Consider the following 13,204-nt stretch of genomic DNA (forward strand, 5'->3'; position numbering starts at 1 on the left):
ATTCAGCTCTTGTGGGTAAGGAATTAAAATATAACATCATTATAGATCCATCAAACACGTCGTCATCATAAAGCAGCCTCTCTATCACAACACCTGTGTCTATAACCTCAGTCTTTCAAATTTGCTGTCCCAGTCAACAAGCCGGGTAACAGTAGGCGTGCTCGTCCCAGACGAGGACACCGACTTGACGTTGATGTAATCGCGAACGGCACCCTCGCCAGGTGTGAGAACTTTGCCGTCACGGTCCACGACGGATGCATTGTAGCCAACCCTAGTTTCGGCCTCAGTGCGCGACCCGCCAGCGTTGGCCTGCGCATTGTCGAGGTCTCCTGCCCCTCGCTCGCCCATGCCGCCCTCGAGCAGTTCGCCGCCCTCAATGACAGTGCGCAGCTCGAGCTGCGCGTCTTTGGAGTAGACGAGGATTCCGACGATGCAGATCGCGTTCCAAGGCTCGGGCATCTTCTCCTCCTCGCTGTCGTAGTCGTCCTTGGGCTGGGGCGCAGGCTGAGGAGCCAGGCGGGGTTTGCGGATCATGTCGTCGCTGCTGTAGACTTCGTCCCAGTCATCTACGGGCGAGTCGGACGAGTCGTCGCCCGAGTCGTACTTTGGACGCTGTCGGGCAGGCTGCTTGACTTCGGGCTCGGGAGCCGGACCAGGGGGAGCGCCGCTGACCTCGGGAACATCCTGCTTCCGTTCCTCAGACGAGGCGGGAACGGACTTGTCCGACTTGGGCGTGAACGATGGGGTGCCGCTCGACTCGGAGCCAAGCTTGTCGTACGACTTTTCGTCAGCATCGGCATCATCACTCTCATCGTCTGCCTCGTCACCGGCCTTGTCAGCAGTCTCAACAACCGCTGCCGGCTTCTCCTCCGCGAGCTTGGCCTCGCGAGCCTGTCTGGCGACCTCCTCAGCCTCCTCGTCGAGCCTCTGCTGCTCAGTTTCCCAAGCCTCACGTCGCTTCATCTTCTTCTGGCTGTTCTTGGCCACCTGCTGGCGACTGGCCTCCCTATTAAGGTGACGCTTCTCCCAGTTGCGGCGACGTTCCTTCATTCGGCAGTCGGACGCCTTCTTCTGCTCACGCTTACGGCGAACCCTGGCCACCTTGTTCATGTGGTCCCACGCCTTGCTGTGCGCAAGATCGTAGGCGTGCCCCACCTGAGCGAGCTTGTCGTTCTCCTTGCGTCCCTGGCACTCACGCTTGACGACCTGCTCCACGGAAGACAGGCGGGCGTTGCGCTCACCAACAACTTTGACGTACACTGCGTAGCTGCCGGCAGGCATGTCGGGTAGCTCCACCGAGACAGACCGTTGCGTCATGTAGTTGCTGTTGGATCGGACGACGTAATCCTCGCCGGCGGGCTCGTCCAGGTTGTGCAGGCGGAAATGTAGGCGAAAGGTGTATTGGCCCTGGAGACCCTTGAAGTATCGGTCGTCAAGCTGCGTCAGCTTCAGGACAAGGGGCGAGTCTTGAGTGAGCTTGATCTGGAACTTCTCATGGTATTCTGGCTTCCAGGGAACGTCGACACCGATCCAGCGCTGGCAGCAGCGCCAGTCGTCCTCGCGGAAGAGCCGGGTGCGGTCAAGCAGGGTGTACTTGCTGATCATGCCCTCAAAGGAGATCCAGAACACCGAGTCGCTGCCAAACTTGTGGCCGAGCTCCTCCTGCACCTCCGTGGTCCACTCCTTGGAGCCGTCGCTCCATGGGCCCTCCCAGAGGCCTTTGCGGAGCTTGCCCCAGGGGTTGCGGAGCTTCACGAGGCGCTGGCCGGACTTCAAGGTGCGGGCGTCCATGACCACATAGGCGTGGCCCTCGCTGATGCCGTCACGGTTGCCGTAACCGTGCTCCATGACGCCGGTCGAGCAGCCGAATAGGAACTCCTTGTTCACCTTCGTCATTTCGTTCTCCCAGAACTCGTCAAGATCGAGGATGTCGGACGTAAAAAGCTCAGTGGTGACACCGCCAGACAGATCCTCCAGACCCTCACCGATCCAGCCGCCAGCAAGGGACGCATAGTCACCGTGTGCCTTGGCAAAAGCTTTCTCGAGGAGCGGTACCCATGTCTCGTTTTGGTCAAGGGACTGCGCAAAGAAAAGCGCCTTGGAGCCCGTTTGGTACGTCTTGCGGTAGTGTTTCTCCATGTCTTCGCGATCGATTTGTTGTAGCAAGTCGCGCTGCATGCTGGGCGAGTCCCAGCAAGGCGACATGAGGTAGAGCTTGTCATCGATGATCGAATAGATCCACTCGCCATCCCGGTAGAAGACGAAGCCGTAGATTCCGATTTCTGCGTCCGTTAGCATGAGTATTGACCACATGGAAAGGCTCTTACTGACTTGTGTCGTGAGCCACGCAGATGCGCTCGATGCCGCCCTCCACATTCGCGAGGGCACTGAGACTCGCCAGAAGCCAGCAATCTCCGAGACTGCCCTGCTTCACATCCCCAGCGCTCACCTCACGCATAAAAGTGGGCTTGTCGTAGATCTCGTGGACGCGCTTCACAGCCTTGGGCACGGAAGCTGTGGAACTCAGCAGAGTGGTCGAGTTGAGCTCGAACTTGGACGACCCAAGGCTATTGAGGCAGTTGCCCTTCTCGTACTTGAAGTCCCAGTCCTAAAAGTGTCAGCGTCTGTATCTGTGTACTGCTGCTCGCATGCCACACGAGAGGGCAGAGCCTACCAAGTCGAAGCCAGGGTCGCGATACCGCTGGTTGACGCGCTTGCACTCCTTGACAATCTTTTCCACCTTGCGCCTACACTCCTCCACCGCACGTTCGTACCCGTCGGACAGCAACTCATTGGAGCGGTCGGAGCACGCAGGTGGTTGCACTGGGTCGAACGGCAGCACAGACAGTGCCTTGTGGAACTTGCGATTTGAGAACTTCTTCCATATGCGGTTGACAGACTGCTGAGGCGGGAGACGCTTCTTGCGCTTCTTCTTCTGGTCATTGTTGTTGTTCTGCGCCGGCTGCGCGCGAGGACGCTTGGGGTCCTCAGACTCTTCTGATGAACTATAGCCATGCATGGTGTGTGATGTGTGAGGGGTGGTTGGGAGTACAGAAGACATGCAAAGAGGTGGAAATGCCAAAAAAGAGAGATTCGTTCAAGAGAATGGAAGGCGCAAAATGGCCATGTGTCTCTGCGAGGTCGGAGACATCTTTAAATCGAAGGCATCCCGAACTCGACTCGAGTTGTCGACTCGGGGTCCAGGATCCAGGGGTCCTCGAGGTCCACTGGCCCTTGTCAGTCTACCAGGTACTAGTGGGTGGATCTTACAGTGACAGGACTGGGCCTGCCGCTACTGTGCTTGGTTGCACTGTACGCTCCAGTCCGTGTCCTTATCTTCTGGTCCAGGACGACAGTCATAAGGTGGACGGGTCACGGACCATCCATATCAACACCAGATCCTGAATCCCGTGCTGTTGCAGTGAAGCCCAGCTCACCTTGAGCCAGGTCGTCAGGGCCCAGGCGGACAAACGGAGGCGTCCAGACTCCAGCGACTGGGCTTCTCCACACTCCCCAGATTTGATAGTCAAGCTGCCTCACTTCCAGTCTTCGTTGACCCGCACAGTAGCTTGGCAAGTTGGGTTCGGGTGTTGAGGAGCTGGGGACTTGTAACGAGTGATTAGGCAAAGTGCCTCTCATAGCGTCGTTCGACCGCCTTGTCTTCGCCTCATTTGCCCAGCCGTCTGCCGCGACAAAGGGCGGTCAGACCGTCAGAGCTCATCACACCCGCTTGGCCAATGACAACGAGCGGCATGCCTCCTGAATTAGACCTAGACGTGCAGTGCTGCATTTGACAAGGGCGTTTCCGTCAGCTCTTTATGATAGTCTTACCAACCTACTTTATTACCACCGACTCTGGCAAGTTGTACAGTAGAGTGTCACAGTGCGGGCCATGTCGGTGTGACCGGGATCCCCTATCGCTGCTTATCACTTGATTATCGCGCGTGCGCGTCCTTGACTCGCGATCAGACGCGACGATCAATCGGGGCAGAGCCAGAGGTGGCAAGCCTGCAGAAGCACTCTCTCTTTCCGGGGATATTGCGCAATTCGGGCATCAGACCTTTGGACAAATCACGCTGACCTTCTCGGCAGTCGACAGTCGACACGCGAACTGGTGAAGATGACGACGAGCCGCACTGTTGCGCCATGCGCAGTAGCGCCTCGGGATCAATGCAGGGTCCGGCAGGGATCCATTCTTTTGCTCTCCTACCGACCTTTGTCTCTGAGGGCATGAACGAGGCTTGCCCAGTAACGAGCGCATGGTACTACATGGCCCATTGTACAGTAGCCTCGAGATTCTGCTTGGCCAGTCTGGGCTCCAGGCGTGGATCTGCATTTCAAAACGGATTGCAAATTAGACAAGAGCGCATCCACCGCGGCAGGCAAAGCAGCATGAGGCTATCGCGAGTCGCAACCGCCCGAGCACGGCGTGCCTGCGAGATCGGAAGATTGACTCAGTCAAGTGTGTGCGGTCCCAATTTTTCGTCCAGTACAGCACAGTGGGAGCATTCTGCCGCGGTGATGCTTTTGTTGTGCAACAGTCCCTGATTACAACCTTTGGCCATTTGTCATCCGTCTCGGTTCGTCCCGTTGGGCCACGTTGGCGACGTGCAAAGTTCGACAGCCATTGACGCAAGGCGCGGAGAAGTCGGTACCAGTATAAGACTTGCAGCGCGGCATCAATTTTGGCCCTCGCTCGTGGACGCCTGCCTGATAAATAACTTGGAAGTGAAATGCGGCCGGCTCTGTGTCCTCTACGGAGTACTTGTACAGTGCGCCCAAGTTGGGATTCGAAGTCGTTGTTGTGGATGCTGACACCTGGGGTCCCTGCGCCGCGGGAGGGCGGGTGCATGCCCGATAACTGGGGGGTGGCTGCATCTCCCCGGCGGCCAGGCTCTGGGGAAGGTGAGCGGTGAGGAATCTCTGGCTATCGTCCTACGTAAATCGTTGAACTTTTGATGTAATGTCCGTGATAAAAGCATACGAAACTGAAATAGGGGAGTTCTTGCTCCGGGACTTCAGATGAAGGACCACGTGACATGGAGGGATATTGATCAACAGAGGGAGGAGCGACTTACCTTCCCTTCGAAGGTGTCTGGACTCTATCTGATTGATCACCAAAACACTTCACCTGCTACAATTCCAATCATTCTTTCGTCGCCACCCTGAACTTCTTCGACTCGCGGGAGAAACGCGAATGATCTTCCAAACCTGCATTCTCATTCCTCCGTTGCATCAATAAAGATCGAGGCGCGCCGCACCGCTTGCAAGGGACGCGCAGACCCGTCCACGTTCGTCCACCATGATGTCCAAATTGAAGACTTTTGGCATCCGCCACCCGCGGTCTGAGAAGCCAGCGAGGGATGCGGAAAATGCATTTCAGCTACATCCGGTGGATGGGCAGCCGACTAGGGCTTAGGAAAACCACCACGGCCGTAACACTGGAGCATTATGGTCATCGAGGTCATCAACATCAACCGGATCAACTGGCAGCAGCACTCGCACAGGGGCCACTGCTAGTCAAGACAGCCAAATAGACGATTTGTTGCGCAAGGCCGACAGCGACTCCCTAAAGCCGCCGCCGGGTCTGGCACAGCTCCAATCTAGCCACGAAGGAACGGACCTTTTGACCCCCCTCAGAAGCGTTGGCAGTCGGTGGAAAGATGAGCACGTCTACCGGATAGACGCGCGACAACAGTACTCCCGGTGGGAACCGCCATATGTCGCCACGTCGCAAAAACGGGCAAGGATTCTCAAGCAAACTGGCGGCAAACACTTGGAATACTTGCTTCGGCACGCAGAGAGGCGGCCGAGTCGATTGGATGAGAATATTGGCTCCTCGTCATTTGCAGCCAAGCTGTACTCGGAGCGAGGCCTGAGCCGATATGCCTGGACAGCACCAGAGTTTATCCTACGCGAGACTCATGGCTTCAGCAACTTTATCGAGTATGAGTTGCACGCCAAGGCGGCGAATCGTTGCCAGCTGAGCAAGGACGTCAATCTCGCTCGTCACAACCGCCCTTCACGTATCCTGAATGCCATCAACTTGACACGGAAGCCTGCCAAATGGATTCACCCTCGCCGGAGTAGCCAAAAGCCGCCGCAAGCTTCCAAGGGGAGGCGGAGGAGACAATCCCGACCAAGACGCACAGAAACCGCCATGCTGGGAGCCTTTCCCAACGGCATGAGCTCAGCGCAAAGTCTTTCTAGGCCGGTTCGAGGATCGATTATTTGTGCGCCAAGTGAGACTCATCATGTACCAAGACCAACTACGCCGCGCTCATCAATTGGCGTCGAACTGAATAGCGACTCTTCCCATGTGCGCCGGAGATATTTTGGAAACAAGCAGGTCCGGGATGGCGCTGCTCTCAGACGCAAACCACACCACGGCAGATTTCGACGGGACGCCGGGCCGCAGCGACTGCTCCAGAGCGTTGATGCAGCCATTGAGGTGGCAGGGTCAGACATATCAAAGGATTCGAGCGGAACAGGGTCGACTGGTGTGATCGACGAAGGTTTGCCAGAGTTGTCACTCAAGACTTCCTCTTCTGATGACGAACAAAAGCAATCCCTGGAAGAGAAGCTGAGTGGTCTTGATTTGAATTGATGATGAAAGTCCGAGCGACTAGGCGGGTGAGAGGGCTTGCCTCGCCTCGGGGTCGGATTCCCAATAGCGTTCGATCATAGTTAAATAGTAGGAGAGATCATCTCGCCTGAAATCACAGCGACAGTCTTCTAGACTATTCATGTTTTCAATTCATCGACGCCTACTCTTCTCGCCTCCTCGTTCAACGCATCTATTTCAGCCTGCACAAGAGGTATCCCTGACTCTCTCCTCTCCTGCGCAGCAATGATCTCGAGCTCGCCAGGAAAGTAGATCCTCTCGACGCCCTCCATCTTCTCACAGCCAGTCACCCTCTCATACAGATACTGCATCCGCTCCCTGAACTCGTCCAAGTCCATGAATAGATCCGGCTTGATGGCAACGAGAAAGTGACCGACATCAGCCGGCTTACTCGGGTCATACGGATTCGTCACGTGGCCAGCAAACGCCGACCCAGACAGCACCCCCGAGAAGACGTCCATCATGATGCTCAGCGCGGACCCCTTTGGTCCCCCCATGGGTAGCATGACACCCCCGAGCGCGGCGTCCGGGTCGTCCGTCCTCCGTCCGTCCTTGTCTAGCGCCCAGTCCGTTGGGATCTTCTCCCCGCGTCGCTTGGCCTTGTAAATCTTGCCCCTGGCCGCGACGCTCGGCGCCATGTCGAGGATGAAGTGCTGCGCGGGGTCTTTCCCCGGGGCGCCGCAGGCAATGGGGCTCACGCCCATGAGTTTCTCCCGTCCGCCCCAGGCCGGCAGCGCGGGACTCGAGTTTGTGAAGACGAGGGACATGAGGTTCTCGTCGAGGGCCTGCTGGACGAGCCAGGCGGACATGCCAAAGTGGTTGGAGTGCTTGACACTGGACATGCCGATGCCGTAGACGTGGGCGCTCTGTATGGCGGCGCGCATGCCCATGTGGGCGGACACGAAGCCAAAGGCATTCTGTCCATCGACGTGAGCGACGACGGGGGTGGTCTGGGTGAGGATGGGCTGGGCGATAGGGTCGAGGACGCCCTGGCGGATCCGGGCAATGTAGCTGGGGATGCGGTTGATGCCGTGGGTGTCGACGCCGCGGAGATCGGCGAGGATGAGGGCGTTGGTGATGGTGGTTGCGTGGGAGGGGGGCACGTTGTTGGCGGTGAGGATGTTGTGGACGAGGGTGTGGAGGCGGGCGGGAGGGATGGGAATCTTGACGGATTCCGACATGGTGAGGATTTTTGGGAGACCTGTGATGAGATTGCGATGAGTGGTGTTAGTTGAGGTGTCAATAGGGGTTTTGTAGATGGTGTTGTTGGGAGAGACACGGAGAAAGTCCGTCGAGGGCGGGGAATGTCCGTCTCCACTGTTTCTGACTGGACTGGAGGATCATGACTTGGAGCAGGGCTAGGAAATATGTCCATTCACTAATGCCATACGGGACCTTCGATCAGGGGTTGAGGTGCAACTGTATACTGGACCTTGTCAGATGCAAAAGCTACCTCTTGGGCCCCTCTGCCGTGAGGAAATCAAAGTCAGCGCCTTGCTCCGCCTGCAGCACTTCCCTCATATACAGCCCCCTATACCCTCTCATCCCCTCCCTCGTCGCCCACGGGGCAGTACTGCCCTCGCTTAGAAGCACGCCCTTCCTCGCTTCTACTCTCCGCGCAACCTCCTCGTCCGAGATATCAACATGGATCCTCCTGTCCTCCACGTCGAGCGTGATCACATCACCGCTCTGCAGGATGCCCAGTGTTGATGCGGGATCCGCCGCTTCGGGGGAGATGTGCAGACAGATGGTCCCGCCCGCCGTGCCGCTCATGCGCCCATCGGAGAGCCGCAGCATGTCCATCACGCCTTTCTCCGCGAGCTTGCGGGGTATAGGGATGAGGCCTGCCTCTGGCATGCCCGGGTTACCGACGGGGCCGATGTTCTGCAGTACCAGTACGCTGTCGGGGTCAACATCTAGGTCTGGGTCGTCGATGCGCCGGCCAAGATCGGCTGATCCCGCGAAAACGACAGCCTTGCCCGTGTGCCTTAGCAGTCTCTTCTCCTTGGAGGCGCTGGCTTTCATGATCGCGCCGCCTGGGGCAATATTGCCTCTGAGGACAACCAGTGATGAGGCGGGGTAGAGTGGCGAGCCGAAAGGCTGGATACAGCTTAGACCTCTGGGGACGGGGTCATAATGTGCTGAGGCCATCTCCTGGCCAAGCGTCCTTCCCGTGACGGTCAGGGCGTCGAGATGCAGCAGAGGCTTCAATTCCTTGAGCAAAGCCAACATGCCGCCTGTGTTGTGGAAGTCGGTCATGTAGTTCTCGCCGCTTGGCTTCAAGTCCACCAAGAGGGGAGTCTTGCGCCCAATTTCGTCAATGGTGTCGAGGGTGATGTGTCCCGCGACACCGGGATGACGCCCGATGATGGCCATCAAGTGCACAATGGCGTTTGTGGAGCCACCGATGGCCTGCAGCACGGTGATGGCGTTGAGGAAGGACTCTTTGGACAGGATTGTCTGCGGTCGACGCTCTTCCAGCTTTTGGCACGCTTCCACTGCGTTCTTGCCCGTCTCCTCGGCAATCCGCAGTCGCGTCGACGACACGGCCGGTGCTGAGGCGCCGTTGAAGGGCATGAGGCCCAGCCCTACCAGGATACAGGCCATGGTGCTCGCCGTGCCCATGACGCCGCATGTGCCTGCCGTAGGCGCCAACTCCTCGTTGATGGCGGAGATGTCCTCAATATCAATAGTGCCGGCGCGATACTTGGCCCAGTTGTTCCTGCAATCTGTGCAGGCACCAATCCTCACGCCCCTGTGACTGCCTGGCATCATCGGCCCCGTCACCAGGTGGAGGATGGGCTTGTTGGCCGATAGGCCCCCCATCAACTGCGCGGGCACCGTCTTGTCGCACCCACCAATGAGTACGACGGCATCACAGGGCTGCGCCCTGACCATCTCCTCCGTGTCCATGCTCATCAGGTTGCGCAGGTACATGCTCGTCGGGCTGCTGAAGCTCTCGTGGAGCGAGATGGTGGGGAAGTCAATGGCCAGTCCACCGGCTAGCTGGACGCCGCGCTTCACGGCATCGAGAAGCTGTGGGATGTTGGCGTGGCAGGGGTTGAAGGAGGAGTAGGTGTTGACGATGCCAATGATGGGGCGCGAGAGTGCGTCTTCACTATAGCCGAGCGCTTTGATGAACACCTTGCGCAGGAAGAGCGAGAAATGCGCGTCGCCATACGATGTGAGGCCCTGACGGAGACCGGGTGCGTCGCTGGGGATTGGTGTCCCTAGATCGTAGTCTGCGTTGGCCCGGGTGGTGGGCTTGCTGGCTGTGGTGTCAGACATTTCGATCAGCGAGCAGAGTCTTGCGAGATCATCAGAATAGGAACAGGCGTCGCGCATTATAAAAGACGACTCGGATCATTGCGATTGCCAACCCCGTCCCTGTCCGAGGACGCGGGGCAACTCCGATGCGGTCGGATGGGGAGGGGGATCGTCACGGGGCCGCCCCGTCTGTAAGGGTCCAATCCAACCTGTTGAAATCTCATCGTGTAGGTAGCTGAAATGATTAGTATTGTCGTTGATCCGTGCCGGTGACGGTCCGGTATGTCTATTCGTCTATGTGAGTCTAATTATTGTCGTTGTATGTTCGTGCCGCCGGACAGACTCATCCCTGGTTCTTCTCCTCTGGCTTCTTCTGGCCAATCTTGACGAATTTGGTATGCCTCCCCATGCTGACCGGCACCCTGTCATCGCCATCGATGCGGTTGATCTTGCAGTTGGTAAAGGCCATGCTCCCACCGACCTTCTCCGCCGTGGCCACAATCTCGAGCGTGTCGCCGACTTTGGCTGTGCCCAGATAGCTCACGTGCATGTCCACGCTGGCGCCTGTCGTGTCCCTCAGGTCGTGCGAGGCAATGGCAAGGCCGGTGCTAAAGTCGACAATGGCGGAGGAGACGGCGCCGTGGAGCGTGCCTCTGGAGTTGACATGGGACGCCTCGAGGGGCAGGTGGAGGACGACCTCGCCAGCCGAGGATCTGACAATGGTGGAGGGTGAGAGCAGAAAACCGTACAGAGGCGCATTGGAGACGAGGCGCTGCCGCACGGCCTGTAGGTGCTGGGAGCGTGCCTCCTGTGTGATGGGAGTGGCTGTCATTCTGCCAGCACCGCTGAGGAGAAGCGATGAGTGTAGAGATGTCGATGGCCGCGTGAAGAATTTGAAGGTGAGGTGAATCTGATGAAGAATGGCGTAGATGTCACGTATTGATGCATACCCCGCTTGTTGCATTTTGCAGCGGCCCAAGGGGAAGGAGCACCCGTACCTGCATTAATGCTACGGGAACAGGAACGCCTGCGTCGACAACGAACGCGTTTATTCCATCTTCGTTGCCACCAACCCTTTGAGCACTCGACGCAGCTTCATTCCGCCTGCACACCGCGACAAAGGAGATCTTATGCGTTCCGGAGCACAAGGACAGCGTGAAAAGCGCCGAGCGACCATGGAGCAGCGGTCAACAGACGCGATTGGCACCCTGAAACAAGTCAGAGCCGCCAGATCAAGGGGTGGTGCTGTCAGGCTGTCAGCAACTCATCAGCATGCACACACGGCGCGCTTATGATCGCCGCGGCCAATACTTGACCAGCTCGTCATCCAGTGTCATAAAACTTTGGCGTCTCCTCATTTGCCCGCATCTTGTGTCATCTGGATTCTGGAGCCCACGATACGAAACGGACGGTGCGAACAGGACAATATGGAGATGCTGTTTGTCTGAGACGCGGGAGGAGCCTAGAAACGGTGAGCAGGGATCAAGGTTGCCTCTGACACAAATGTCGAAACACTCTGCCTGCCACTGAATGCACTCAATGGTGCCTCTCAATTTCGTCCAGCCCGCAGGGATGGTGCCCCCACAGGGCCTGTTTCTTGGGCCTGTTCCAGAGTTCGGTGGGCAAACTTGTTTGAAGTTTCGAACAATGTCCGTCCGATCAGATGCCTAATGAGCACCTCGCGGGCTTCAGTGTATTGACCTTGCCACGGACTGGGTAGATCAGCACGGCAACCCAAGTTCACAGCCACCCTTTGTAGGAGGAAGAGTGTCGTTCTCGCGTCCTTGGGTCGCTTCGGCTCCCGCGTACAAGTATCATGTCACATTCGGCAGCAACCGAGACAAAAACAACCTTAGCCGCCAGCCCTGGCACCGACAGGGGGTCCATACCCAACAAGCCGGGATGTGTGCAGTCCACTGACCTTCCTGGATACTTTCATCGAGTGTCAAATAAAGTAGGCCAAGCATTTCGAGACGATGGGTTTCAACGGGTTCACCAGACGACAGGGGCATGAGATGCCTACATAACGGCCGCTTCTGTCTGCTGTCTACACCTTTTGCTCCTCTGGCATCAGTCTATTCGCTTTTCGAGGATTGGTATCAGTCTCAGTCTTTCTTTTCAGCATCCCCTTCGTTCATTCTCTCTTACCGACCTTGACGGTCACATTGCTACTATCACACACGGCCTGGTGCTCTCCCTTCATTCACACCATCATTGATACCTGTTCCTCGAAGACAGCCAGAAGACCAGACCACACATCCCTTTCGTTTCACTACGCCCACACAAGACAACATGTTCTTCCAAGCATCCGCCCTCGCGGCCATTGTGCCCCTCGTCGCCGCTCACGGCTTCATCAACGACCCGCCCGCCCGCCAACCAGGCGATGCCTACAACAGCGTCTGCGGCCAGCAGCCCTTCTACCAGCAGTCCGCGGACATCAACGGCAACGTCCAGGGCATCATGCAGGTTGTCGGCGCTGACACCACCGACGACTGCAACCTCTGGCTCTGCAAGGGGTTCCTCTTTGACGACAACAAGGACAATGTCCAGACCTACTCGGCCGGTCAGACGATTGCCTTTGACGTCAAGATTGCCGCCCCCCACACGGGCTACGCCAACGTCTCCGTCGTCAACACGGCCACTGACACCATCATTGGTGCCCCCATGATCGAGTGGGATGACTACGCCTCCAACGCCGGCTTCCCCGAGAACAACACCGCTTTCAGCGTCACCCTGCCCGACGACCTGTCCGACTGCACCGAGGCGGGCGCCTGTGTCATCCAGTGGTTCTGGGACGCCCCGGATATCAACCAGACCTACGAGTCGTGCGTCGACTTTGTCGTCGGCGACGGTGGTAACAGTGGTGGCGAGTCGCCCGAGCCTACCTCTGCCGTCCCGTCGCCTACCTCGGTCGCCTCTGCCACCTCGACTCCCGAGCCCACCACTGTGACTCCTCCTGCCGATGATGACGAGGAGGAGGATGACGACTGTGAGGACATCCCCGACGAGGAGCTTCCCGAGGACGAGGACGACGATGAGGACGACTGCGAGGACATCCCCGACGAGGATCTCCCTGAAGATGACGAGGATGACTGCGAGGACATCCCCGACGAGGATCTCCCCGAGGATGACGAGGACGAGTCCCCCGTCGACGAGGGCGACGACAGCGAGCAGCTTCCCTCCGGCGCCCCTGCCCCCATCATCTCGACCGTCAGCACCGAGCTTGCCGCCGTGACCAAGGTCCCGCAGTCCACCGCCGTCACACAGACGGAGACGGAGACGGTCACTGTGACTGCTGAGCCGATCACCGTC

The 13,204-nt window shown here is 58.0% G+C and overlaps 6 protein-coding genes across 6 annotated transcripts; 2 read left to right on the top strand and 4 right to left on the bottom strand.

Moving 5' to 3' along the window:
* Positions 1 to 99: 99 nt before the first annotated feature.
* On the bottom strand, positions 100 to 3,019 carry F5Z01DRAFT_617296 (uncharacterized protein; the record flags this gene model as incomplete). Its single annotated transcript, XM_046260968.1, has 3 exons — positions 100 to 2,282; positions 2,332 to 2,608; positions 2,675 to 3,019. The coding sequence occupies 3 exons, from the start codon at positions 3,017 to 3,019 to the stop codon at positions 100 to 102; spliced, it is 2,805 nt and encodes a 934-aa protein (XP_046121122.1).
* Positions 3,020 to 5,034: 2,015 nt separating this feature from the next.
* On the top strand, positions 5,035 to 6,607 carry F5Z01DRAFT_748045 (uncharacterized protein; the record flags this gene model as incomplete). The annotated part of the gene is made up of 2 exons (XM_046266978.1): positions 5,035 to 5,392; positions 5,420 to 6,607. The coding sequence occupies exons 1-2, from the start codon at positions 5,303 to 5,305 to the stop codon at positions 6,605 to 6,607; spliced, it is 1,278 nt and encodes a 425-aa protein (XP_046121123.1). The 5' UTR covers positions 5,035 to 5,302.
* Positions 6,608 to 6,675: 68 nt separating this feature from the next.
* On the bottom strand, positions 6,676 to 7,968 carry F5Z01DRAFT_457328 (putative malate dehydrogenase). Its single transcript, XM_046259886.1, has one exon. The coding sequence runs from the start codon at positions 7,804 to 7,806 to the stop codon at positions 6,745 to 6,747; it is 1,062 nt and encodes a 353-aa protein (XP_046121124.1). The 5' UTR covers positions 7,807 to 7,968; the 3' UTR covers positions 6,676 to 6,744.
* A 106-nt stretch (positions 7,969 to 8,074) lies between these two features.
* Positions 8,075 to 9,913, bottom strand: F5Z01DRAFT_617342 (dihydroxy-acid/6-phosphogluconate dehydratase; the record flags this gene model as incomplete). Its single annotated transcript, XM_046260972.1, has 1 exon — positions 8,075 to 9,913. The coding sequence occupies one exon, from the start codon at positions 9,911 to 9,913 to the stop codon at positions 8,075 to 8,077; it is 1,839 nt and encodes a 612-aa protein (XP_046121125.1).
* Positions 9,914 to 10,235: 322 nt separating this feature from the next.
* F5Z01DRAFT_617567 (HotDog domain-containing protein) lies at positions 10,236 to 10,724 on the bottom strand (the record flags this gene model as incomplete). The annotated part of the gene is made up of 1 exon (XM_046260983.1): positions 10,236 to 10,724. The coding sequence occupies one exon, from the start codon at positions 10,722 to 10,724 to the stop codon at positions 10,236 to 10,238; it is 489 nt and encodes a 162-aa protein (XP_046121126.1).
* Positions 10,725 to 12,202: 1,478 nt separating this feature from the next.
* F5Z01DRAFT_598443 (uncharacterized protein) lies at positions 12,203 to 12,823 on the top strand (the record flags this gene model as incomplete). The annotated part of the gene is made up of 1 exon (XM_046260743.1): positions 12,203 to 12,823. A coding segment is annotated over one exon (621 nt), but the record flags the coding sequence as incomplete, so codon positions are not given.
* Between the last annotated feature and the right edge of the window lie 381 nt (positions 12,824 to 13,204).

The sequence above is a fragment of the Emericellopsis atlantica genome (genome assembly GCF_019669845.1).
Source record: "Emericellopsis atlantica unplaced genomic scaffold F5Z01scaffold_5, whole genome shotgun sequence".
Lineage (NCBI taxonomy): Eukaryota > Fungi > Ascomycota > Sordariomycetes > Hypocreales > Bionectriaceae > Emericellopsis > Emericellopsis atlantica.